The sequence below is a fragment of the Trichoderma aggressivum genome (assembly GCF_033847375.1).
Source record: "Trichoderma aggressivum f. europaeum strain CBS 100526 chromosome Unknown scaffold_011, whole genome shotgun sequence".
In the NCBI taxonomy this organism is placed as follows: Eukaryota; Fungi; Ascomycota; class Sordariomycetes; order Hypocreales; family Hypocreaceae; genus Trichoderma; species Trichoderma aggressivum.
The window spans coordinates 152,258-177,943 of record NW_026946377.1 but is presented as its reverse complement, the minus strand read 5'-3'; the positions used below and the strand labels follow the sequence as shown (position 1 = coordinate 177,943).

General features: G+C 51.4%; 9 protein-coding genes across 9 annotated transcripts; 5 read left to right on the top strand and 4 right to left on the bottom strand.

The window, feature by feature from the left end:
• Positions 1–1,211: 1,211 nt before the first annotated feature.
• Triagg1_3704 (uncharacterized protein) lies at positions 1,212–4,137 on the top strand (the record flags this gene model as incomplete). Its single annotated transcript, XM_062898026.1, has 2 exons — positions 1,212–1,693; positions 1,764–4,137. The coding sequence occupies 2 exons, from the start codon at positions 1,212–1,214 to the stop codon at positions 4,135–4,137; spliced, it is 2,856 nt and encodes a 951-aa protein (XP_062757207.1).
• A 329-nt stretch (positions 4,138–4,466) lies between these two features.
• Triagg1_3703 (uncharacterized protein) lies at positions 4,467–9,328 on the bottom strand (the record flags this gene model as incomplete). The annotated part of the gene is made up of 2 exons (XM_062898025.1): positions 4,467–9,037; positions 9,094–9,328. 2 exons carry the CDS (start codon positions 9,326–9,328, stop codon positions 4,467–4,469), a joined length of 4,806 nt encoding a protein of 1,601 aa, XP_062757206.1.
• A 355-nt stretch (positions 9,329–9,683) lies between these two features.
• On the top strand, positions 9,684–11,078 carry Triagg1_3702 (uncharacterized protein; the record flags this gene model as incomplete). Its single annotated transcript, XM_062898024.1, has 1 exon — positions 9,684–11,078. One exon carries the CDS (start codon positions 9,684–9,686, stop codon positions 11,076–11,078), a length of 1,395 nt encoding a protein of 464 aa, XP_062757205.1.
• Positions 11,079–11,410: 332 nt separating this feature from the next.
• Positions 11,411–12,139, bottom strand: Triagg1_3701 (uncharacterized protein; the record flags this gene model as incomplete). Its single annotated transcript, XM_062898023.1, has 3 exons — positions 11,411–11,822; positions 11,894–11,992; positions 12,075–12,139. The coding sequence occupies 3 exons, from the start codon at positions 12,137–12,139 to the stop codon at positions 11,411–11,413; spliced, it is 576 nt and encodes a 191-aa protein (XP_062757204.1).
• A 387-nt stretch (positions 12,140–12,526) lies between these two features.
• Positions 12,527–13,209, top strand: Triagg1_3700 (uncharacterized protein; the record flags this gene model as incomplete). Its single annotated transcript, XM_062898022.1, has 4 exons — positions 12,527–12,562; positions 12,629–12,696; positions 12,757–12,804; positions 12,879–13,209. The coding sequence occupies 4 exons, from the start codon at positions 12,527–12,529 to the stop codon at positions 13,207–13,209; spliced, it is 483 nt and encodes a 160-aa protein (XP_062757203.1).
• Positions 13,210–14,513: 1,304 nt separating this feature from the next.
• Positions 14,514–17,952, top strand: Triagg1_3699 (uncharacterized protein; the record flags this gene model as incomplete). The annotated part of the gene is made up of 5 exons (XM_062898021.1): positions 14,514–14,545; positions 14,627–14,767; positions 14,837–15,318; positions 15,372–17,785; positions 17,866–17,952. 5 exons carry the CDS (start codon positions 14,514–14,516, stop codon positions 17,950–17,952), a joined length of 3,156 nt encoding a protein of 1,051 aa, XP_062757202.1.
• A 296-nt stretch (positions 17,953–18,248) lies between these two features.
• On the bottom strand, positions 18,249–20,833 carry Triagg1_3698 (uncharacterized protein; the record flags this gene model as incomplete). The annotated part of the gene is made up of 3 exons (XM_062898018.1): positions 18,249–19,839; positions 19,903–19,996; positions 20,077–20,833. The coding sequence occupies 3 exons, from the start codon at positions 20,831–20,833 to the stop codon at positions 18,249–18,251; spliced, it is 2,442 nt and encodes an 813-aa protein (XP_062757201.1).
• Positions 20,834–21,683: 850 nt separating this feature from the next.
• Triagg1_3697 (uncharacterized protein) lies at positions 21,684–22,426 on the bottom strand (the record flags this gene model as incomplete). Its single annotated transcript, XM_062898017.1, has 5 exons — positions 21,684–21,729; positions 21,843–21,850; positions 21,906–22,065; positions 22,190–22,214; positions 22,279–22,426. 5 exons carry the CDS (start codon positions 22,424–22,426, stop codon positions 21,684–21,686), a joined length of 387 nt encoding a protein of 128 aa, XP_062757200.1.
• A 319-nt stretch (positions 22,427–22,745) lies between these two features.
• On the top strand, positions 22,746–25,278 carry Triagg1_3696 (uncharacterized protein; the record flags this gene model as incomplete). Its single annotated transcript, XM_062898016.1, has 6 exons — positions 22,746–22,845; positions 22,899–22,998; positions 23,057–23,102; positions 23,161–23,293; positions 23,364–25,067; positions 25,220–25,278. 6 exons carry the CDS (start codon positions 22,746–22,748, stop codon positions 25,276–25,278), a joined length of 2,142 nt encoding a protein of 713 aa, XP_062757199.1.
• Positions 25,279–25,686: the final 408 nt, after the last annotated feature.

The following is a 25,686-nucleotide window of genomic DNA, read 5'->3' as shown; positions in this document are numbered from 1 at the left end:
TTCCAGTCAGCCCATCTTTAGCCTAGTGGGGGGAGCCCATCGCCAGTTTTCTCGCGCTTTTTGGGGGCCCGGCGCTTTTGCCTCTCTAGATGAGCAAAAAGTAGACAAGGCTACCTGTACATGTACTCATTGTTCATGTAGGTATAGTATCATTCATTATTGATGCTGCTTTTTCTTGGCTGTAGCGTCTTATCTACTATACGTAGATAGTTTACTAAGTACTAAGGCATGGGTGTAGGAGAATCTTGTTGTGGTTTCTGCGTATTTGTTGATTTGATACCTGGGTCGTACATACTCGTGCATTTGCCACTGAAATCTTCCCAAGAACTACAGGTTAGCCGCCAACTTGAATTGACATTCATGTTGACGGAGAAGGTTGCATCACGGGTACAGATATGGATGAATCTCTCGAGCTCCGTAATCTAGTGGGAAATGTCACCTAAACGGAAGGTAATGTTAACCCAAGTATAAAATGAAAGGATTGAACATACCTCTTTTGATGAGTCTCTTTATACTACTAACTTCCATGGTTGTTCAGCCACTCACTAGACTATAACGGCCTATGGCTGGGACCATGAATGATTTGGGCGTCACGCGCAGTTTCATCTACACCCTAAATGGCTCATTTTCGAATGTATACATACCCTAGTACTAAGGTATTCTACTACTACCTGATAGATATTGAGGTACCGACGAATGTGCTTTCGACGTTACATGTATTAGATGGGTTGCTGTGAAGCCATAGAATAGCACGGAAACTTCATGCAAATGTCTTTGTTGACAGCTACTATACAGGTACCTGTACAGGCAAGTGCTAAGCCTTCGGGTGAGACTTGCTAACCTCCTAGCTGCAGCACCTGTACAAAGCTTGACGGCCAAGTACCCCTTTGATGAGACTACACGTTACACGCGTACAATCGCACTCAGCAGCTAGGTACATGTGTCGGAAGGGTACTTAGCCCGGGTGGGCATTACCTAACCGGTTCCCGGCATCACATGACGTAGGTCAGCCTCAAGTCAAGCATCATTCTGGCCAGCTCACCTTCAAGCTATTGCAACAGCTTGATTCCCATCGTTTGGCCGACTTCTTCTCCGGCGCAGCATAATGATCGTTTCTTCCCGCCTCGCGTTGTTTTCGCCCTGATCGTCTGTCGCGGGCCGCTATCGTCCCCCGTGGGATCTATAGCTGCCTGTCCGTCCATTCTCTCGCCATGGCTGCCTGGACCACGATTCTAGTAGCCTACCTTGTTGGCGGCGTGACCTTTGTCCCTTTGCTGGTTGCTTCGATCTTCATCTTGGGATACTATAACCTGCCCTACGAGCGCGTCCTCGGCATCCAAGATGACCAAGACGAGGGCCATGTTGTGCATCCCGGCGATGACACAACCGCGCTTGACGAAGCCAGGAGGGAGAGGAACAACAGCGAGTCCAAGAGAGCAAACACCGATATCGATGTCGCCGCCGGATACTTTGCCGTCTGCCGTGAATACATACCCATGGGCATCAACGCAAAGCCCGTCGAGCGCTCGACCCCCATCGGCTCGGCCACCGTGACTCCAACCAGCCCAAGCGTCTACCAGACAATGTACAGGAGTATATTTGATCGCAAGGCTGCCGCAAATTCCATGGAGAATAGCAGCAGCGTTAGCCAAAGGCCCAAGAAGGCAGGCAACGTCTTTTACGTGGTGCTCAGGTATGCTTCTTCACACACACGTCATCCTTCGTAAAAAAAAAAAACCGTCCTCGTTATTGACCAACTGCAGACACGGGCATCTAATGCTGTTCGACGACGAGGAGCAGCTCGAAGTGCGACATGTGATTTCTCTGGCACACCATAGAATAGGGATATACTCGGGAGGCGATATTACACCCGAAGGCGAACTCTTCATCAAGCGAAACGCAATATCCTTGACGCGAAAAGCCACCGGACCCGATCATACGCCGGACAATCAGGGATCTAAGCCGTTCTACTTGTTTTCCGAAAATTGCTCGGCCAAAGAGGATTTCTACTTTGCCATGCTGAAAAACCAACAGCATACATTCGGTGTCGAGCAAATTGCGCCAGTCCCTAAACACTTTGACCTCAAATCCATTATTTCGCTCGTGCAAAAGTTACATTCGTCGGAAGACCAGTCACACTTTCGTTGGATTAACGCACTCATCGGTAGGATTTTCCTGGGCGTGTACAAGACCCGAGACCTGGAATCCTTTATCCACGAAAAGATTACCAAGAAGATCTCGCGCGTCAAAACACCTTCGTTCCTCACCAACATCAAGATCCAGCAAATAGACACCGGAGATGCTGCGCCATACTTCGCCAATCTGAGACTCAAAGACCTCAACGTCGAGGGCGAATGTGTTGTAGAGGCTGACCTGAGGTACACTGGAAGCTTTCGGATCGAGGTTGCTGCCACAGCGAGGATCGATTTGGGAGCGAGGTTCAAAGTTCGAGAAGTTAACCTGATTCTGGCCGTGGTCCTTCGCAGGCTGGAAGGCCATGTTCTGTTCAAAATCAAACCACCTCCCAGCAACAGGATATGGTTCTCCTTCCAGACGATGCCAAAGTTGGAAATGACCATCGAACCCATTGTCAGCTCGAGACAAATCACCTACAACGTCATCACGCGTCAGATAGAAAATCGCATCAAGGAAGTCTTTGCTGAGACGTTGGTTCAGCCATTCTGGGATGACGTTCCCTTCTTTAACACGGAACACAAGCATTTGAGGGGAGGAATATTCGAAGGAGACGACGCAGTCAAGTCCCCCCCTCCACGGCCTACCGAACCCTTGGCCCAAATTGGCGATGGTGAAATACCAGATGTTGTCGACGCCGGCGTTGTCCAACCCTCTGACGATGCTCAATCCATAGAAAAGAGCCAATCAACGCCAGTAATTGATCCTCTAGAGCCAGCGCCCAGCCCTCTCGAGAAGAAGGCAGACAGACTAGGAACTCCTTTGGGGGCTCTGGCGTCGTCAACCAGCGTGGATCTTGCACCACCTGCCCCGGTCCATTCTCCCAGGATCGTTAAAACCTCTACTGAGCCCATTGTCGGAACGGAAATAACCCATGCTGATTTGTTTAAACCCTCGACATCTCCACCAGACTATGCCATGAACCACATGGCGGCATTGCGCTCCAGATCCCACGATGCCTCACCAGGACCTCCACCAATAGCCAAAAAGGCGTCACAGTCCACTCTAGTCTCTAGGCGGTCATCCTCTTCTTCAAAAGAACTGCATCTCAACTCTGGCGCAGATGACGATACGATTGCCGATCACAAGCTTTCGCCCCAACCACTGCAACAATACGCGGCGTCAATCTCCGGACCAACAACGGGTTCTGAGCCAGATCTCTCTCGGACGTCTACCGCCAGCTCCCTGAAATCCCAGGCAGGCTCGTTCAGCCGCAACCTGTTCCAAAAGCGAGACCCTCCCCATGCTGCAACCACTCTCGAGGGTGAGGTGACGGCACAAAAGAGGAACACCTTGGCAGCAGTCACCAATGCAGCTGCGCAGGCAAGACAGTGGGGGTGGAATGCTCTCCAAAGGCAAAGAGAGGCCATGAGGAACAATGACAAGAATATCCCTGTCGACTTGAGCCAGCCCATGGGCCGAGGGCAGCCCCTTCCACCACCAGGCACACCACTCCCGATGCCGACGAATGGAGGCACCAAGATAGGGCCCGTTCCCACGTCAAAGCGAAGATCCCCTCCCGTAGTCTTGGAGGATCCGCTTGCCCTCGTGACTGAAGATGATCAGAGCGCCATGCCTTCACCAGGGAGACGCCCTTCCCCGCCCCGGAGAAGGAGGCAAGATAGCCATCAAGAGGAAGAGGAAGATAGTCCAAATATCCTCATTGTTGCTGCGCCAGACGATTCACAGCCTAATACTCCCGCGGTCGACGACGAGGCACACCAGACTGCGCTTTGGAACAGAGACTTCCCGGACATTGAGCAGCAGAGCGACACCAGTATCGGTGGCATCAAATCTGCACCTCTCGTTTCCGCGGGCGACGCAGTCAACGGCCTGGAAGCAGGGAGCTCCCATACGGCAAGCCGGCCTATTCCACCAAGTCCATCAGCTTTAGCAGGGCCGAATGACGATGATGATTATTCCGCATGGATGGTGGACGACTAACATCTGGCGCGCCAAGCCTATGTCTCATGGTCATCTTGAACACTCAAGGTTTTAATACCGAGCATTCTCTTCTTTCTCTCCTTTTATTACCATAGATTTACTTGTACAAGACGGATAGAACGGAAAGGGAACTACATAGGTTGAAAGCGCGCAGAGCAAATCTTAGGCTACCTAAGTAGGATGATTTAGTTTTTTGTAATTAGCGCTGGCGTTTAGGCAGGGGAAGCATCAATAGCATAGACAAATTGCCCATTCATCTGGTGGCATGCCAAACTTCTGTCAGTGAGCCAGCCTATGTGCATGATCATTCGGGTTCTCGGGTATCTATGCTACCAATTCAGCGAAACGCCTCCCATCTTGGCATTCAACTCGTTGATCATGGGCCTCGTCACCGCTTGCTCGTGAAGCATCTTGGTCTTCAGCTTCGTGCGAGTCCAAAACACGGGGCAGTCATGGCTATCGCACGTAACCTCTTGCAGGGGGCCGATCCCTTCGCAGCTCTGGCATACACGCAGTGTCTCGTCGTGTTTGCGTTCCGCCTCAGTGAGTCTCGATTGCAGCGTCAGCAGCGAGGCAGGGATCCTGGCAAGGCAGAAGCGGCACAGCGACGTCTCCGTGGTGCTGGCGATTTTCCGTCCGCAGACCATGCAGTTTATCGACTGCATATATGCTTCCAACGTCCGCTTCTTCTGTCCTACTCCTTGGGTCCGGTGAATGCGCCGTATCTTTGGCATCGCGTCGTACCACTGCCTCACGTTGGCGCCGACAAGGTTAAATATTCGCTCCAGGGGAGGAATTAGGTTCTTGGAAATGTAGTAATCTGCATCCAGCTGCCAGTGAGGGTTGCGGAGAAGCTCCTCCGGTGAGACACATCGATCGATGAGCCGAGCACCTGGTGCTCCGGTGATGACCACGTACGGGACTCGTTCGCCATACTGCGGCTCTGCTCTGGCATCTTGCAGCATCTTCCTTGCGCTAATCATGGCTCCCGCAGGTGGTAGGCCGTTCTCAGCGTAGGAACCGAGACGGACTTCTTTGGCAAAGCAAAAGTCTTGAATCGAGACTTTGCCACGCATCATCTTCACGCATTGTTTCTGAAAGTAATCCTTGACTTGGCTCAGGTCCGCCGTCTCAAAGAGGAGCCTCAGCGCCTTCTCTTCAATTTTCTGTTCCGCGGGAGTACCGTCACGGCGCACGGTTTCTATGCCTTTGGCGTCAAACTCGGGCTTTGTCTGATCCTTGCTCTCGTACTTGTACCCAACATAGCGTTTCTTGGCAAGCAGGACGCAAGGATGGTAGACCTTTTCAAATTTGAGCTTGATTGGTTTGGGGTTCCTTTCCGTGATGGCCTGGGCAATCTCTTGTCCGATGACGAATGCCTCGTCTCTTGATCGCCCTTTGAGGTAGATGAAGAGGCTGTCAGTATCTCCATACACCACCTCGGCGCCCCATCGTTCCACCGAATGGATATAAGCAGTGGCTCTCTCCAGCGTCTCGCGGCCAGTTTGCACAATGCTATCCGCAATTTCCGAGCACGGCATCCGACCCGAGAACGAGGCCGACGTGTAACCATAGGTTACGTTGGCGAGCAACTTCAAGGCAAGCTGCCTGTTGTTCAACAGCTGCTGAAGAGCTTTATCATCTTTGTCTTGCTTCATTCCGCTCTTGACCATTATTCTCGTCTCCAAGATTTCCGTCAACATTTTGGCGAGCAGAGATCTCCGAACCTCGGGCTTCACAAACATCATCCCGTTTGGAGCGATATTGATGTGGTCTTCCAACAAACTCAACAGGCCATCTTGTCTTTTATACTCGGCGAAACCCATCTTACTTTTACCGCGCCAATCCGTAATCCGCCCCAAGAAAGTCGAATAGCAATAATTATACGCAATCATAACGCTAGGGTACAGACTTTGGAAATCAAGCACAAGCAGAGGGCTGCTGTAAAAGGCACTCTGAGGCTCCATTACCAATGGCAAGCACTCGAGAGCATTCTGTTGGCCAACTTGCTTTCGACTCGGAGAGACCAGTATAAAGTTTTCCGGCTTTGCAATCCTAAACATGATGGATTCCACCTTGAACTGCGAGCCACGGGAAAACACGGAGAAGAAGTCGACGCCAAGAAGCCTTGCTTGCTCGCTGGTCCTCGAGATTAGTTCGTTGGATTCAAGAATCTCCAGGTCCAGTCTGCTCCGTGTCCGGTAGTATTTCAGAAGCCTGTTCAAGTCCTGGGCTTTGCCGCTGCGATGCCAGGACGTGAGAGACTTCCACGAATAATGTGGTATTCGACGCTGCAAAAGATGCCACACCACATTTTCCATGGTATACTGGAGAAGATTTACTTCACCACGCATGGCTCTCCATATATTGATCATGTGCCTTCCCGTTACCCGAATCGTCGAAGTCGTGTTGAAGCCCCATTGATCACTGTCTTTTCCAAAACGCCCTTTTGACTGTGCCTTCATCCTGGAAAATTCATTGCAAAGATCGTAGTCATATTTCAGCCTTCCCCGTTCAATCAGGTAGCCCCATGAGCCCCCGTGGACTTCGTAACCAGTAAGTATATCTGGGTCATAGAATCTGACAATCTCAACCATTCGATTAAGTAGATCCAACTCTGATGACTCTTGAATGACTTCATCCGGCACCGCGTTTCTCACTTGGCTAGCTAGAACATCGTCGCGGGAGAGAACAAGAATCCCAGACTTGGATGATCCTGGCAATTCACGTTCAGCGCTACCCATTGCCTCATCGTCTTTCCAATGCCAAAAAATGCACTGGATCTCGTCCTCCTCAGGATTGGGGACGAAATTCCCTCTTGTATTTACATGGATTTCGAGGCTCATCGTGCTCATGTATTGAGCCTCATGCGGTACGGCCGACGAGGGCTGTTTTTGGCTATATTTAAAGTCGTACTTGGATTTTGGCGTTGGCCCGTCTATCTGAGAGAGCCATGGGCGGCTCAGTCTTGGTGTGGTCTTTGCGACGCTGGCGGCATCATTCTGAACCAGCCACCCGGCAACTTCTTCATACGAAGGAGGGGATTGCGCAATCTCCCAGCTTCTCCACGAGCAAAGTTTCCTCAGCCGCTGATCATCTTGCCGCATGCGGGCTTTCTGGGAGAGACCCGTCTCAGCATTTTGACTCCAGACTTGTGAAGAATTGCCGGTTGGGTCAAACTCGGGTAGGAATGGCAGGGTATCACTGATGAGCTGAAACTCCTTGCCAGCATATTCCCGTCGCCGTAATGAGAGATCTCCCTCGTTGCTATAGAAGGCATCCTGGTATATGACTTCGGGAAGGTTATGTTCGCTATTCCAGGTAAAATCGGCGGCGGAGGGCGGAGGAATAGCATAAGTCACAACGTGGCCAAATGCCTTGGATCCCTCCTCCTTGAAATCGCGCTGCGATAACCTAGAAATGTTGGTAGATTGGGACAATTCAGGCTGTGATTGGTAAAGAAAGCTTGGTTCATCCGCGCCTGTTAAAAATGGCGAAGATTTCTCCGGAAATGCAGCAATATGTTTGGCCTTTTTGGCAAAGTTTTCGTTGGATGGCCACGATGCCGTCCGTTTGTTCACTGCTTTGATCCCCTGACTGGTCACAGCCCTCCCGCCACGTTTATAGGTGAGCTGATTGCGCTGCGCAGCTTCAACAAGCCTAGATGGTAAGGGGATTCGTGGAATGTGGCCAGTTGAAAGACCGCTTTCAGCAATCCCTAGAATCCTCGTGTTAAATCTCGCAGTTTCAGGCTTTTTGCTGAATTCGACCTTGACCTTTGTGGGGTTAAGCAACAAGTGGTCGACATTGTTCATTGGCACATCCCCATGCTCCTGTCCAAATTCTTGTTCTAAATCGGATATATCCAAATCAGTTGCGAGCAGATCATCTTCATTTACCTGAGATAGCTGAAGCTTCACTTCGTCGACCTCAATACTGCTACTAGGATCCTTGTTTGGCTGTGCTGCACTTGGAGTAAGCCCAAGTATAGGCAATATATTAGAAGGGTGGAGATCTTCAACAGCCTGTAACGCTGTTTTAATGGAGCCTTCGTGGAGTAACGGCTTCAAAATGGTATCCAGGTTTAATTCTGACTCGTGGCACTGCTCTCTTTCTTTGGAAATCAAGAAATCCACCTTTTGGCGATACTCTTCCTCATGCATCCAAGCCTGCAGTTGGGACGATCGAGAGTCCGCCGCTGACATCGACACCAGGGCCTCTCGTGGAAAAGAGGACCCGAAATGCTGGGTAAGCATCTGGCCGGATGAAAGTTGACGTTGGCGCCTTCGAGCCTCGGCCTTCCAAAGTCCAGCCATACTGGAGACGAGTTTGACATCCCCAGCTGGGGGATTGATAAACTCGTTAAAGTCGTGGTGAAGTCGTCGCTCCTTGACCTTTCCTCTATTGGCAATGCTTTGGGCAGCGATATCGACTTCAATCGAACAATAGCTCTCTCGCGGGAGCGTGAGTTCATTCGTCACAAACGCAGCTGGAACAGTGTGCTCATTCCAAAGATGCGAAGACGTGGGAGTATTCGCATCATGTGCAGGAACTGGAAATCTGAAATATGTTTGCGACGATTCGATGTAATCACATCCATATAGGTTGTAGTCGACCATGAACTGGAGGAGATACTGGAGATGTGCCTCATAGGGCTGAAACTTTCGCTTCAAGATGACGCCTTGCTGAAGCAGGTCCGCCAACCTTGTCATCACAAGAGGATTGAACATGTAGATCTTGAGGAAGGGCTTATAGCCGACAGAGTATCCGAAAAATGGTATTCCTTTCACCAGCGTAATTCGCGCAACAAACTTCACCTTGTCTCCATATTGGTCGCGTCGGTAACTTATGCCTAGTGCATGATCAATGGAGAGATGGAGGCGATATATAAACGCCCCAACTATAGACGGCATCTTTTAGCAATAAGTTAGACGGACGTCACACCGCACAGCTCACCTGCATCTTGATTCAGGTTGCCATCGTATTCCACATATAGATAAGGGAACACTCCGTGCACATGAGCGCAAACCTTCTGGCCGAACTCGGTTGAGCCAAATATCCGAATGACGGGGACTCTGGTGGCATTCAAGGGCGGGGGTTCCTGGACGTCATTGCGAAGCGGCGGATCATGCCTGCTTGGTAGAGCTTGATAATGATCAATACAATTCAGACGAAGGCGGAACAAGCCCATTCTTCTCGGCGAACAGATCCATAAGACTACGCTCGACTCGAGAACAGCCGGAGAGTGGACGATTGCATTGCTTCGCGGTTATCGCAAGCTCATGGAAGAGGCGTGTCAAACTCGCGTCATTGGTGGGGGGTTCTCAAGCGCGTGATCACGTGTAGATAACAGCCTATCAATCCGCTTGACTGACATTCGGGATGTTTTGTTTTGCGATCAAACTCAACCTTCTTTCTCATCCCTGTAACGATTCCTCGCAAAGCCAATAAATACATCACACGCATCATCCCACTCCCTTCAGTTGCACCTTGAATCTTGCGAAAAGAATCGGCCTTGCTTCCACATCAACGCTCTTTCAAGAACCATGCCGCCGCCGCCGCCTCGAAAATCGGAGACGGGCGCCGCCTCCAAGGAGGAAAACATTTACATCCCGTCCTTCATTAGCAAACGGCCATTCTATGCCGGCGAAGAAGGAGATGACAATGACTATCTCAAGCATCAGCGTCGCGAGGAAAAGAACGAAAAGTCACAATGGTACGATCGTGGGAAGAAGGCTGGACCAGCCGCGACAAAGTACCGAAAAGGCGCCTGCGAAAACTGCGGTTCGATGACACACAAAGCCAAAGACTGTCTGAGCCGACCACGAGCAAAAGGTGCCAAGTGGACGGGCAAAGATATTCAGGCAGACGAGATTATCCAGGATGTCAATCTTGGGTGGGATGCAAAACGAGATCGCTGGAACGGGTACGATGCGAGAGAATATCGCAAAGTAATCGACGACTATAACCAAATGGAGGACCTACGGAAACAAGCCAAAAAGACTACCGATGGCGACGACGACGACGAGAAGGATGACGGCGATAAATACGCTGAAGAAAACGACATGAGCAAGCATCAAAGCACGGCAACCAGACAACTTAGAATACGAGAAGACACTGCCAAGTATCTCCTGAATCTTGACTTGGAGTCCGCAAAATATGACCCCAAAACCAGAGCACTCGTCAATTCGGGCGCGACGGCAGACAAGGCAGCCGATTTGTTTGCAGAAGAAGGCTTCATGAGATCCTCCGGTGATGCTGGTGACTTTGAAAAGGCGCAAAGGTATGCGTGGGAAGCTCAAGAAAAGAGTGGTGATACATCACAACACTTGCAAGCCAATCCAACGGCCGGCGCCTTCTACCGTAAGAAGCAGGCAGAAGAGGCAGAACAGAGACGCACGGAGCGGGAACAAAAACTCCTGGACAAGTACGGGAGCGATGGGCATAAGTCAATGCCGGCCGCACTGCGCAATATGGCCATTGCGGAATCTGAAACATTTGTTGAGTACGATGAGGCCGGCCTTATCAAGGGAGCCCCTCTCCGGAGCGCAAAATCCAAGTACGTGGAGGATACCCTGATCAACAACCATACGTCTGTTTGGGGCAGTTGGTGGTCCAATTTTAAATGGGGTTATTCATGTTGCCATTCGTTCATCAAGAACAGCTATTGTACTGGCGAAGAAGGCAAAGAAGCATGGGAAGCTGCCGAGCGTCAGCGATTTGGTGCGCCTGTATTGGATCAGGAGGCTGAACCGGTGCCTACGGAGAAGGAAGAGCCTGAACCAGAATCAGCGACCCAGAGCGCAAAGACCAAGAAGCGTACGCAGGCAGAGATGATGAATGGAGTCTCAGAGGCCGAAATGGACGAGTACCGACGGAAGAGAACGGTTGCCCAGGATCCAATGGCAAGACTGCTGGGCAAGGACGAGCTCTTAAGCTGAGGGACATCACTTTGTACATATATTTAATTATCACGTATTAGCGATCTTTTTGCATATACATGCTTCTTCACAAAACCAATGCTACTGCCAGACACTTTACGGACATCAGTATGCACTCGGTTCACAGTAGACGTGGGATTTCATTTTCACAAAAGTCAAGTCAAATCCCTGTGGCAATTACGTTTTCATGTTTTTTTTTTTTAAATCATTCCATTGTATCCTTTGGCCAACGCCGAAAGCTAGGAAGAGAAACCTTTTTTTCCCTGCTTGTGATATCCTTCAACCACCAGCTTCGTATGCAGGAGAGTCATTAGCACAATATGTGTATGCATTTACTCGTCATCCTCCTCCTCCTCTCCATCCTCGCCCTTCTCGGCGGCCTTGGCCTTCTTTCTGCGGACACGGCCAGCACGGCCGCTGCCGAATGGTGAGGTCAAGGCGAAGTCAATGTGCTTCTGGGAGTCGAGACGGACAATGAAAGAGGGAACATTGACGATCTGCTTGCCGACGCGGATGTGGCGCTGGCGGATCAGAACACGGGCGTGGTGGATGGACTTGGCGAGACCGAGCTTGTAGACGCAGGTCTGCAGGCGGCGCTCCAAGAAATCCTCAATCTTGAGGGCGAGCACGTAATCGAGCTTCATGCGAGACTCGTCGAGGACACCGACACGGACGAGACGGCGAATCAGGGCATTGCCTTCGAAAAGTCGCTTGGGGTCCTTCTCGTCGAGGGTAAGAAGCTGACTGCAAAGAATTGACCATTAGTTGGAGGGAACACTTTGAGGTGGCTACGACAGCAGAAAAAAAAAACTTACCGGGCAGCACGACGGATCTTGGACAGAGTCAAACCGACTCGCCAGACCTCACGCTTGTTGCGCAGGCCATATTCACCGACGAGCTTCAGCTCCGAGTCCCTGGTGAAAACATGTCAGTTTCCTTGTCACGATCGACTTGAACAGAGCCATGCTCTAAGTTCAGTGGCCGGTGAATACTGACAGACGAGCAGACTCGAAGGGTCGACGAGGGACACGCGAGGTCTTGGAATGCGCACGGGGGGCCATTCTGTATTACAGTCAGAGATTATGACTTGGATCGTCTGAATTGGGATTTCTCAAGACTCACTTGACTTGCTTCCTGGAGTGGTGGCTGCTGGTGAACTTTTGCGCAGGTGATCTCGAAAATCATCAAGGTTGTGTGGATAGGAAATTTGGCGCCCGAGAACTTACCCACGTGACCGCCCGCACCGAGCCCTAAGCCGGGCTGCATGTGCCATTTCCACCAAATCCCACAAGCCTGCCCTATCACCACGGCGGAAAAAAAAAATTAAGTGGATTATCTAAGCATATTCGCTTCCACACGCCGTGCGTAATTTCACCACGCCAAATTAGCAAAGCTTCAACTCCATCCCTCGTCAATCCTCGAACGAATATCGACGGCAATCAGGCGCCATGGGTCACTCTTACGGAAAGCGGGCGGGCACCCGAGTTGGTCTATCCCATCTGTGACGGAGCGGTCTTGTTGAAGACAGTCGTTGCTAACGGGTTTTGCAGTATGCCTTCAGCAGGGACTTCCGCCAAAAGGGCATGATCGCCCTGAACACCTACCTGAAGGTGTACCAGTGAGTGCAGCCCGAGAAAATCTCTGGCGCTTCGAACCAAGCCAGCTAACAATTGCCCAGCGTCGGTGACATTGTCGACATCAAGGCCAACGGTGCTGTGCAGAAGGGGTAAGGAAGCCTTTCTATTTGGGAGAGTCTGGGACATGGGCGAAATTTCGCGAGGAAACTAACACACTTGGCAGTATGCCCTACAAGGTCTACCACGGCAAGACTGGCGTTATTTACAACGTCGCCAAGAGCGCCGTCGGCATCATCATCTACAAGAAGGTCAAGCACCGCTACATCGAGAAGCGCATCAACGTCCGAATCGAGCACATCCAGCCCTCTCGATCCCGTGAGGACTTCATCAAGCGAGTCAAGGCGAACGCGGCCGCCAAGAAGCAGGCCAGAGCCGATGGCGTTACTGTCCAGGTTAAGCGACAGCCTGCTCTCCCCCGGGATGCCGTCACAGTCTCTCTGACTGACAACCCCCCTGAGACTGTTGTCCCTCTGGCATACGAAACCACTATTTAAAGGAAGGGTCGGCGTGGTGCTTGCTTCGGTTTTTCTTAGGGTGTTGCGTTCGGACGGAAAAGAACTCAGCATGTGACCAAGGTCTGCATTTTTTTTATTTGATGTTCATAGCAAATGAGACAATATGACATCGACAAAGAGTGCATTCATTCTCCGTGAATACTCCTCTTGGAAGAGTCGAGTATCCAAATACCTTGTACAAGTTATGCAGTGTCCCCTCGTCGATGCCGTGGTGACTGGCTTGGTTTTTGGATGCGTTGGGGACTGATGTTGAAGATACAACCTAATAGACTTGGTGATCATATGGCAATTTAACATCTGTCAAGCTTGAACTGTGAAAACGGTGTATCATTGAGCTTTACGCTGGCCGTGTAGGTAAAGCATGTCACTTCCTTATCCGAGCAGTCACTCTTTGTGACGCCATTATGGGTATTTTTCTTTGTTCCCTGGTTTAACAGCTGGATCCGCGAGTGTACAATGGAATCTTGTTCAACCACATCGTGCCTTTTCATTAGGTGTATTACGTGAATTGCAATGCCAATTGGGCTGTATTGTTCCAATGCTGTCTACCTTGCAGGCCATATACATCAATAGACTGTTCCAATGACGGCCTTGTTATGAGTGAGATGAAGAAGGATATACACTTGATACCATGTAGTTTATTACTTACCTATTTTTCTACCAGCGCTGCTATATACTCGAGACTCTAAATCCCAAGACATTTGTCAATCAGACCCTAGTCCCGCACCGAAATATCACGGTGCAATTTCCATCCCAAGAACACATTCCCCCCTCCTCTGATAATCGGCTCACATACTGATCTGATCCATGATACTATTACCTAGTACCTATGTAGCACCCAGTAGTAAATTACCCTGGAAGAACAAAGAAGGTAAATCTTATGGCAGGATTATGTAATTTTGCATCCAAGCACAAAGGCGCAACCTCCTGATGTTTGATGAAAGAAATCGGATTAACATTAACACCGCCTCGCCCAGGTAATTAATGGCCCGCTAAGCCCCACATGGTGACGATGCTCGCCTGTCCGCAGCTGCAATCGCATTCGTCTCGTCTTCCCTTCATTCCGAACTGGCCATAGTTCTGCCTCTCTGCGTGCTGAAGATTGGGCCATCATCTTTCTGGCCAGGGACGGTTCGGCTCTCCGGAACCACTGCAGATTACAGCCTCACCGGCCCCGGTTCTTTGACCTCCAGCGCCTTGAGTGCGCGCTCTTGCGACTGCTGCATCGTGTGCCTCCTATCCAAGCTCCGCCGCCGAGCTCTTTGAGCTGTATTACGCCCACCATGGCCTCCATACGCACCACCGAGCATACCAAGTTTGTCTCGCCCTTTCGTCTAGATATGGATTCATCTGTTTAAGATGACACCTGCTTATCTGTGTCCGTCACACCAACTAGAACCGATCAGGAGCTTGCCGTTAGCATCAAGAAGGCTACCAACCCCGATGAAATCTCCCCCAAGCGCAAACATGTGCGAGCGTGTATCGTCTATACGTGGGATCACCGGACCTCGCAGCCCTTCTGGGCAGCCATGAAGGTGTAAGTTGACTTGGGGCGCCCATGGTTTGCGGTAGCTTGTGCTGATTACGACACCTCGTCTCCATGCAGCCAACCCATTCTTGCCGACGAAGTCCAGACATTCAAAGCTCTGATCACTGTTCACAAAGTTCTGCAGGAGGGCCATCCTTCGGCTTTGAAGGAAGCAATGGCCAACCGTTCGTGGATCGATTCCTTGAACCGCGGAATGAGCGGAGAAGGAGTTCGAGGATACGGGCCTTTGATTCGCGAATACGTATACTATCTCCTTGCGAAGCTATCTTTCCACCAACAGCACCCAGAGTTTAACGGCACTTTTGAGTATGAGGAGTACCTCAGTCTGAAGGCCATCAATGACCCGAACGAGGGATATGAAACCATCTCTGATCTGATGGTGCTGCAAGACAAGATAGAGCAGTTCCAAAAATTGATCTTTTCGCATTTCAGAAATGTTGGAAACAATGAGTGTCGAATTGCGGCTCTGGTGCCCCTGGTTCAGGAGAGCTACGGCATTTACAAGTTCATTACCAGCATGCTGCGCGCCATGCACTCGAGTGAGTCGAAGACTCCCATCTGCAGAGAACGAGTACTGACCTGAGTGTAATAGTCACTGGCGACGATGATGCACTGCAACCCCTCCGTCAGCGGTACGACGCTCAGCATTATCGCTTGGTCAAATTCTACTACGAATGTTCCAATCTTCGATACCTGACAAGTCTCATCACGATCCCCAAACTGCCGCAGGATCCACCGAACCTCCTTGCCACCGATGATGATGCTCCGGCCTTGCCCGCTAGACCAAAGCAAGAGATCGAGCGCCAGCCATCTCCTGCGCCAGCCCCCAAGTCGGAGGAACCAGATGAGATTTCCGAGTTTTGGAAGGGTGAGCTGGATCGCCAAAACCGCGAATACGAAGAACAACAGCGAGTTCTTGAAGAGCGACAGAGAGCTGCTCTTTTGGCGCAGCAGCAGGCGCAGCAGCAGGCCCAGCGCGAGTTCGAGGAACAACAGCGGCGTTTGATGGAACAGCAGCAGCGAGAACAGGAGGCACTGCTTGCGCAACAAGCGCAATGGCAGACGCAAGGCCGCCTGGCCGAACTCGAGCGGGAGAACCTCAATGCACGGGCACAATACGAGCGTGACCAGCTGATGCTGCAGCAATACGATCAGCGCGTCAAGGCTCTGGAAGGCGAGCTGATGCAGATCCAAAACAGCTTTGGTCATCAGATGAGTAGCAAGGATGACCAGATCAAAGCACTGCAGGAGCAAGTCAATACCTGGAGGTCAAAGTATGAGTCCCTTGCGAAGCTATACTCTCAGCTTCGACATGAGCACCTGGATCTCCTGCAAAAGTTCAAGGCAGTACAGCTCAAGGCAGCAAGCGCCCAAGAAGCCATTGAGAAGCGCGAAAAGTTGGAGCGAGAAATCAAGACCAAGAACCTTGAGCTAGCTGATATGATCCGAGAGCGTGACCGAGCTCTCCACGACAAGGATCGGGCCAGCGGAAGCACCAAGGATGAGGTAGAGAAGCTCAAACGAGAGCTTCGTCTGGCGCAAGATCGGGCCGACAATCTTGAGCGCAGTAAGGGCAACGAGCTATCCGCGATGCTCTCCAAGTACAACCGTGAGATGACTGACTTGGAAGAGGCCCTGCGAATTAAGTCACGGGCGTTGGAGGAGGTGCAAAGCAAGATCCGAGACGGCGATTCCGATCTCGAACAGCTCCTGCGCGACAAAGAAGAAGAGCTTGAGGTGTACAAGGCAGGAATGGATCAGACACTCATAGAGTTGAACGAGCTGAAGCAGAACCAAGGAGAGACAGACCATGCTCTGGATGGGCAAATCGACGCACTGATCTTGTCAAACCTGGATAAGATCAACGACATTATTGATTCGGTGCTGCAGGCCGGTGTCGCCCGAGTGGACGATGCTCTGTACGAGTTGGATTCGTCCATGCAGGCGGGTAACCAGAACGCGTCGCCGACATATGTCCTATCTCAGATTGAGAAGGCGTCTGGGAGCGCAATGGAGTTTGCCACTGCTTTCAACAACTTCATCGCTGACGGACCCAATAGCACACACTCAGAGCTGATCAAGGCCATCAATGTCTTTTCGGGAGCTGTTGCCGATGTGTGCAGCAATACAAAGGGTGTGGTGCGCCTGGCGACGGATGACAAAAAGACTGATGCGCTGATGCAAGGCGCAAGGCAATCGGCACAATCTACCGTGCAGTTTTTCAGGGGCTTACAGAGCTTCCGCCTGGAAGGAATGGAGCCGCTGCAGAAGACGGACGTTGTCATCAACAGCAACAACGACGTGCAGATGAAACTGCAGAAGCTCAACAAGCTCGTCGAGGGCCTCGCTCCTGGCTTTGGCAAGTTGATGAACAACAAGGGAGACCTGGGAGACCTGGTCGACTCCGAGTTGAGCAAGGCGGCTGACGCCATTGCGGCGGCGGCGGCTCGCCTTGCCAAGCTGAAGAACAAGCCCCGTGATGGATACACCTCGTACGAGGTCAAAGTGCACGACTCAATCTTGGATGCTGCTACAGCCATCACAACGGCCATCGCGGAGCTCATTCGAGCGGCAACGGCGACACAGCAAGAAATTGTACAAGCTGGACGAGGCTCATCATCGCGAACAGCCTTTTACAAGAAGAACAACAGGTGGACTGAGGGTCTCATCTCGGCGGCCAAGGCAGTAGCTTCGTCAACCAATACGCTCATTGAGACGGCGGACGGAGTCATGTCCAACCGCAACAGCCCCGAGCAGCTGATTGTCGCCTCCAACGACGTCGCGGCATCCACGGCCCAGTTGGTGGCAGCCAGCCGAGTCAAGGCTGGCTTCATGTCCAAGAGCCAGGATCACCTGGAAACGGCCAGCAAAGCTGTTGGAGCAGCATGCCGATCGTTGGTGCGCCAAGTTCAGAGCATGATTCGTGAGCGAAGCCAAGAGGAGGACCAGGTAGACTACACCAAGCTCGGTGCACACGAGTTCAAGGTTCGCGAGATGGAGCAACAGGTAAGCCGACAATTGTTTCTCTCCTTTAACACTGATGAACATGAGCTAACCGGAGTGACTTTTCACTTTTACCCTCACAGGTCGAGATTTTGCAATTGGAAAACGCGCTTGCTTCAGCAAGACACCGTCTCGGCGAAATGCGGAAGATTTCTTACCAAGAGGAATAGAAGAAGGCTGCTCCTTTTTTCTTTCTTGTCTGCGAGCTTCTCGAACAAAACAATTTTAACCAATGTAGTCCTGATATCCTGATTGTTGCTTTCACGGCCTAGTCATTTTGGTGATATTACTGTGTATTTCGTCATGTTTTTATCCATAGAAGATGCGTCCTATCAATGGTTTACTTTTCCCATACTCAGATTGTATCCCCAGGGTAAGATTTTTTGGTGACAAGGTGTATCGATGCACACATGCTGCAGCTTCTCTTGGGCCTGGCTAGTTGGCCTCCATCCCGCTCCTCAGGATGTTATCCAGTTTCCCCCCTCTGTAAACTCAGTGACTCGGCCTTCTTCTTGAGGCCAACGTATGCTGCGGCGTAATCTGCAGCCAAGGCCATATCCCCTAATACTTTCATGATTACCGCCTTCTTCGCCATCATCTCGCATTGGTTGGCGATGTCTTCGATGCTGGAGTACTCGTCAAATGCCTTTTGGACCGCCATCGCCGCTCTATTCAGATACTCATCGCGTCGTTGGATAGCTGCTTTCATTGTCTCACTTCCTCTTCTTTCCCGGTCCCGTTTTAGGACCTCTCCATCTTCACCAGCCCTGGTTTCGCCTTCGGACTGGCCTGCTAATCCCATATTGGCATCCGCGAGGTATGCATACAGTTTGGCTGTGAGGGCTGGAGACTCGCATTCCAGACTGCGCGGCAACACAGCGGTGAGAAGCTGTGCGGCGGCTTCGAACTCGCCCATGGATACCAGTATATTGGATATTGCGCCGATTGACACCCAGAGCAGAGACATCAGTCGCGCCCGCAAACACAAGTTTGCCGCTCGGAGAGCAATTGAGAATGCACGCTGAGGCCGTCCACATCGATCCAAAAGCGAAACCTTGATAAGGAGCGCCTTGACGCGCAGGCATATGTCCCTATTCTCATCCTGAAGCTCCGATATCATCCTGCCTACTTTTTCAGAGGCTGATGACAGGTCTCCACGGCGTATCAAGTAGTCTATATGTGCAGTGTCAATCACGAAGGCCAAGTCAGGTTCGAAGTCATCGCCCTTGGATTGGAGAAACTGGTCCAAGAGCTGCTCCGCTCCATCCAAGTTTTCGTGATGCAAGTCCCTTTTGAGTCGTATAATCCCCCTGTATTTATACCAGTACTGGTTAGGCTTCCATGAGCGCAACGAGTTTTCGTCGACGTTGTCGAGAACTTCCATGGCCTCGCGATATTTCCCCTGGTCCATAAGTGCGAGCGAAAACCGGCTAAGTATCTTGAGTTCGTCATCGAACATGGAATGGTAGGTGTGACAACGTAAAAAGGTCTCACACGAGACAGCGGCCAGATGACCCAAGCCAAGCCTGCTCCAGAGAGACGAGTACAAGCCAAGGTGCGCCCCAAACATGCCCTTCATATTCTTTTCCACGATAATTTGGGAGCTTCTTACCATGTGTTCAAGAGAGGTTGCGATGCTGTCGCCATTGATGAGGCAGAGTTTTGCCTCGCTCAACAGCACAGAACTCCAGAGGGTCCACATCCCAGCTTCCCTGGCCTTGACCCGGAGGAAGGTGAGTGTTTCTTTTCCCGTGCCGAGCAGGTTGTCTGACTGTAGACCACGGATGAGATCTGGATGTGCCTGTCCAAAATGGAATAACCAATTCAGGGAGAAGTTGAGGCAAGTCATATCTCGGTTTTCTCTCGCCGTGGTTACTGTCTCAAGCATCGCCGTCATGGCTTCCTTATAACAGCCAAAGTCGGCTTGCAAAACAGCCAAATTCATCAGAGCGTACTGGTAAAAGAGACGGTCGCGATGCTGCATTGTGTAGTCGAAATAACGGTGTAGAAATTCGAATGCAGTTGGATAGTCTCCAGCTCTCCAAGCATCGAGGAAGCTGAACACAATATTTAGCACGCCATCAGCGGATGGGAAACCAGGAGAGAGAGCGCGGACTTACGTGATGTAGTGTGTAACACTTGGGATTAGGAAGATATCGTTGAGGAGGTCGTGAAATTGGTGTCGAATCTCCAGAGGTATTCTGTTGCCGTACTCTGCGTATTAAACCGTCAGTCAGCAAAAGCCCATGGCAATCAATCAGAAGCACTGGTCTCCGTGTTGTTGGCAGGCTTACTCTGCATCTGCTCAATTTGAAAGTCTAGTAGATTTTCAACGTCTTCTAAGCTGACGGGGAGTGTTCCGGTGCGATCACCCGCCAACATGTCCCCGTACACTACTGATGCCAACCTCGCAACCTTGTCGACATCCCAATCCTCCAGCTCGCCACGCAGCAGCACATTGTCGAAGCTGTATCTGCCAAATTCCGGATTCTTCCGCTTCTGGTAGTGAGATGTTGGCTGTCGATAGCGGACAAAGTCCTTCCATAGCTCGGTACATTCATGGAACGGAAGGCGTTGGTATTCGAGGCGGGCTCTGCGGACTAAAGCACCGAGAGGAGAGTTGTGAGAGAGCTTGACGTCTGCCTCGGGTTCGTCAGGATCTAGGCCTTCTTTTCGAAGCTCCTCTTTTGACTTGGGAAACATGGACGCTAGATTTTCGAAGAAATGTTCAAGTGCATGAAGCGAATCAATCCCCCACAGATTATTGAGGAAATGGTCCCATAGTTTCTTCCCGGGCAAGCCCGTCAAAAATGGATAACTGCTGAGAAGCTTTTCAAAGTCTTTAACCGAGACGACCAGACTGACGGCGCGTTCAGCTTTTGTCCATCTCGTCGCTTGGCTTGTAGAAGGACCGTTGGGATCGTAGCCTATCATATGAGACGCAATGAACGACAGGATAGGCACGACAGCATCGCTGGGTATCTGTTCCTTAACGTAAAGCTGAATGAGGACAAGAAGGCCGATCTTGGCCGGCGTGAGATATCGTGACATGGCGGATCTTGAATCTTGAGACTCCCGGTTTAGAATCGGATCCTGGAAATCCTGCGACAACCAGCAGGTAGAAGGGCGATTGCAAAGCCCAACCTGGAAAGCTCGCTCAATGCCTCTCCATATTATTGCTAGCCGGCAGCTTAGCGTGTGAGATTTCGCGTGAACGATGAACAAGGGAGCAAATCAGAGATGAATAGATCAGACGGCGCCTCTGGTCAGTTTGTTATTGACGCTTTCATGTTGGGGAAGCCAAGTATATTTGCCGTGATGTGAAGTATTAGTAGTACCCCAGGTAAGGTAGCTTCACGCGTTGGAGGGAGGAAAGCGCTACTGAGGTATCTTGGAGGTTGTCCAAACGGCTTACCTAATACAGTTATGACCTTTTTCAGATCTTGGGTGGCAGTACGACTAAGGTACTAGATCGGGAGGAAGAGGTATTTCATCATGCATGATGACGGGATTTCCTCGGAGAATCATGGCCAACTGTTCTCCTACTCCCTCGTTGTTATCGAAGTCTCAGTTACAAGTAAGTAGTAGGTGATGATAATGGCATATGATCGGTAGAACAATGTAGTACTAGCACGTAGGAGCTGGCATTCTGCTACGGGGCTGGGGTATAAATGGAAGCCATTCAGAAGCGTTGGACGTATGCAGCAGGTAGGGACACAGGGGGATAATATACATTGCAAACGAAACAGCTCAAGCTCAGTCGCCATGGTACAAGCATAGGTCTCTCTCCTCAGCCACAGTATAATCGATTGAAGCTCCAAGGGAAATACTATACAGAGCGGTCCCAAAAAGGGTAATCTACAAACACCAGCAGTTTTCCTCCGGGAGCCATAATTCGAGCTTATTTGGTCTTGTCCTTGTTGTGGTAGTTGACGTTCTCGTTCCAGCTGTTTCCCAACATGGTTAGCATACGCATTTCGTCGTCATGGAATTTTACCAGAGGTGGGATGGCAATCGCAGCAAAACCTTGCCCTCTAGGGCGAGCAGCAAAAGAACTTACAAGATAGTCTGCGAAACTAGTTAGCATGCAGCTCATGAAATACGCGGCAGGCCGACGACTCACCTTGTCACCATCACCCCACTGGTAGTTCTTGGTGCGGATGTTCTGGTAAGGGTACTCGGTGCGCTCTGGCAGAGGAGGGAGATGGCTCCAGTGCTCCCAGTGCTCAGTCCACAGCCAGTAGGCATTGGCACCGGCGACAGCCAGCGCAGGAACGACGGCGCTTTGACCTAGTCAGCCTTCTTTGTCTTGATCCAAACGTATCCGGCGCATTCGAGAGCTTTTCCCCTCATCCATCGCTGGGCGGCGTAGAAATTCGCTCAATCGAGAGCCGGCGGTGAACGTACTAGAGAGAAATCTTCTTCCAGAGGTCTAGACACACAGTTAGAAGCTTCCCTCAGACCCAATTGGTGCGACCGGGACCTTGAACACTCACCAGTGGTGCCCTTGGCGTGTTCCTTGATGTGCTGGCGCTCAGCGATGAACTCGTTCTCGGCGGTGCTGGCAAAGCGGCGCTGCATGGGAGTGCGCAGCTGCGCAGCGAAGCGCGGGGCGGTGCGGGTAACCTGTCGGGCGGCAAACATCGTGGGCGGTTCGAATTCGTCGATGTTTGAGTCTATAAAGTGCAGATTGTGAGATCAGGTCATATTCGATGGAGCTCGGCTAGACCAGGCCATGGATGCCTCAATCTCCAGGCCGCAGTCAATCTAATACCATCACGTGATCTCGTGACGTATTCGCGCAGGAGAGTTGTAAGCTCTCGCGATGCGTGGGGCAGCTTCATCCTCCGTCGTCTCTATAAATTGCTATGCGGTGCCTTGGCGGCGCATTTGGGCCTATGCGATTGTATCACAGCTGCCATTCCTCTCAATGCGATTGTTTATGAGCGCCATCAGTTGTTCAATGCGCACGGATTTCCTCCCGCCCAACCGCCTTGTCCCGTCATCGATTCACCTCCCCCGATTCGGCCGAGTGAAGCGGGATGTTCTCGTTGCGACACGCGGTGGAAGAGTGGCTAGATTGCGATAGTGTTCAAGAGTGAAGTTATAGTTCCAGGTAAGATGGGCTTTCGTATTACGACGTGGAACGGTAAGGACTTCTCGTTACCCATTGACAACAACCTCGACGCTGACAGATTTCAAGTCAACGGCATTAGGTCTGTCTCGCCAATCCTCGCACGCCTGCAGCGAATCTGTAAACTTATGCATTTGCAGAAATCCTTTTGGGTATCAGCCATGGAGAGAAAAGCGTACTTTCCAGGTCCGTAAGGCATTCTGAACAAAGTTGATCCGCTACTAATACTTCATCTCCCACCTAGGCGATGTTCGATATTCTCGAAGCCGACATTGTTGTGATGCAAGAGACTAAGATTCAGCGAAAAGACTTGACGGATGATATGGTTCTAGTTCCTGGATGGGATGCATACTTCAGTCTACCGAGGCACAAGAAAGGTGGGTGCCTTTAGCTCAACACCGTCGTGGTGTTCACAAGAGCAGCAGCAATTAACATGATACTTCAAAGGGTACTCTGGCGTTGCCATATACACGCGAAATGCCACCTGTGCACCTATTAGGGCTGAAGAAGGCATATTGGGTGTGCTCTGCCCTCCCAAATCATCGACGCAGTTCCGGAACCTACCCAAAGACCAACAGATTGGAGGCTACCCAAGGCCAGAGCAGCTCCCGGGAAACATTGACGAATTGCTATTGGACTCCGAAGGGAGATGCGTCGTTCTCGAATTTCCTGCCTTTGTGCTCTTGGGTGTCTACAGCCCAGCTAACCGCGATGAGTCAAGGGTGGAATTTCGCATGGAGTTTCTGCAGGCCCTTGATGCTAGGGTGCGAAACTTGGTCGCAGAGGGCAAGCAGGTGGTTTTGGTGGGGGACTTGAACGTGAGTCGCTCCGTGCCCGACTCCACCAACGTTGTCGAGAACCTTCGAAAAGAAGGTCTGAGCATCGAGGAGTGGATGAACCTACCCTCACGCCGCCTCTTCAATCATCTGGTCTACGGAGGCACGGTGCAAGGAGATCGGGACGAAGGGCGGGAGCAGCCTGTGCTGTGGGATCTATGCAGAGAATTCCACCCCGCACGAGAGGGCATGAACACATGCTGGGATACGAAACGAAACACACGACCAGCCAACAACGGCAGCCGGATCGACTACGTGCTCTGCAGCAATGGGCTGAGAGACTGGTTCACAGAGGCCAACATCCAGGAGGGCCTGATGGGATCTGATCACTGCCCGGTTTTTGCCACGCTAGCTGACGTCGTTGCGACTGGCACCGAAAAGGTGCCGTTGTTGAACCTTGTCAATCCAGCTGGCATGGTTGGCAGGGACGGTCGACGCCTCCGTGAATGGCATCTGAAGGACGTCTTGCCCTTATCAGCCAAGCTGATTCCTGAGTTCGACCGGCGACAGAGCATCCGGGACATGTTTACGAGGAAAGCTGGCGCTAAGCTGTCGAGCTACTCTTCGTCACTGGCGCCTTCCAGCGCCACAGAGTCTACCCCAGAAGGAGAGGCAGTGGTCGACTTGGCACGCTTGGAGACGAAGCCAAAGACGAACCACGCTCATCACAGGCTCGGACTGAGCGGCGCTAGCCACTCCGCAGATTCAAAATCGCCAACTGGGTCGGGGTCAGAGGCGCCATCCACAAAACGTGCTGCGGGGTCCGTCGATCGTGCTCAACCACCCTCTCCAAAGCGCAACAAAGTGGTTGACACTGGTGCCCACGCTAATCTGGGCGCCACGGAAAGGAAGAATGCCAGAAGCTCTCGCGCTGGCATCAAAGGGCAAAAAACTCTACAGGGCTTTTTTCAGCCCTCAACCACTAACCGGATGCCAGGGAGAAAAGACAGCGACACCACCACAAGTACCAGCGCCAATGCCAACGCCCCATTTTCTTGCGAGCAAACAACAACGCAGCCCTCCGAGCCCCTGTCGTCACACCAAGCCCAGCTAGCTTCCCCGGTTGCAAATCTGCCACTAGAGACAAGCGGCGGTAATTGGTCGGAAGGGTTGCCGGATCCAGCGTTTCCAGCGTCTCCAGCCAAGTCAGCTCCTGAAGCCTCCTCTCAACCGACGGATGCTGCTGCCAGGGTGTTTGATCCAATTCAAGCAAAGGAATCCTGGTCGAAACTTCTGGGAAGACGGACGCTTCCCCGATGCGAGCATAATGAGCCCTGTATCAGCCTCACCACGAAAAAGCCAGGTGCGAATTGTGGTACGTCTGGTTCCTTTTCTTTTTCCTCTCCTCTTCCCCCCCCTCCTCCGCCTCCATCTGTTCAGCCGAGTCCAATGACTATTCCGAACATGGCTCTAGCATTTGGCGAGTTATTTTTATGCTTTTTGCTTTTTTGCTTTCGTGACCTTCAGTTGTTGGCTCGTTTGCTCCCACTACACCTCTCCTCTTAGCGGATGCTGTTGGTTGCTAGATCCAATGATGGAGACACGCCCTCCGCCCTCTTGTTTGCCTGGACGCCATCATAATCACCACGTGTGTAGACAGGGCTTGTGGCTGACGCTTGCTCTAGGACGGTCATTCTATATCTGCGCCCGGCCACTAGGCCCCTCTGGCGAAAAGGAACGAGGCTCTGAGTGGCGTTGCGGTACTTTCATTTGGAGTAGCGACTGGAACGGATCACCATCGTAGCAGAGCGTCGGCTGCATTTGAGCTTGGATGCATCTGCGTACTGGGCTACAGGGTCCGCGGCATTTTTCTTTCCAATTAGAGCACAGCATTTTGCTTGTCACTTCAACTGTTTTGGCGGTATTGGACTTGTATTCATCCATGGTGTCCCGAAGTGCTGAGTGGCATCCGTAATATTCCTTTACGAAAATCT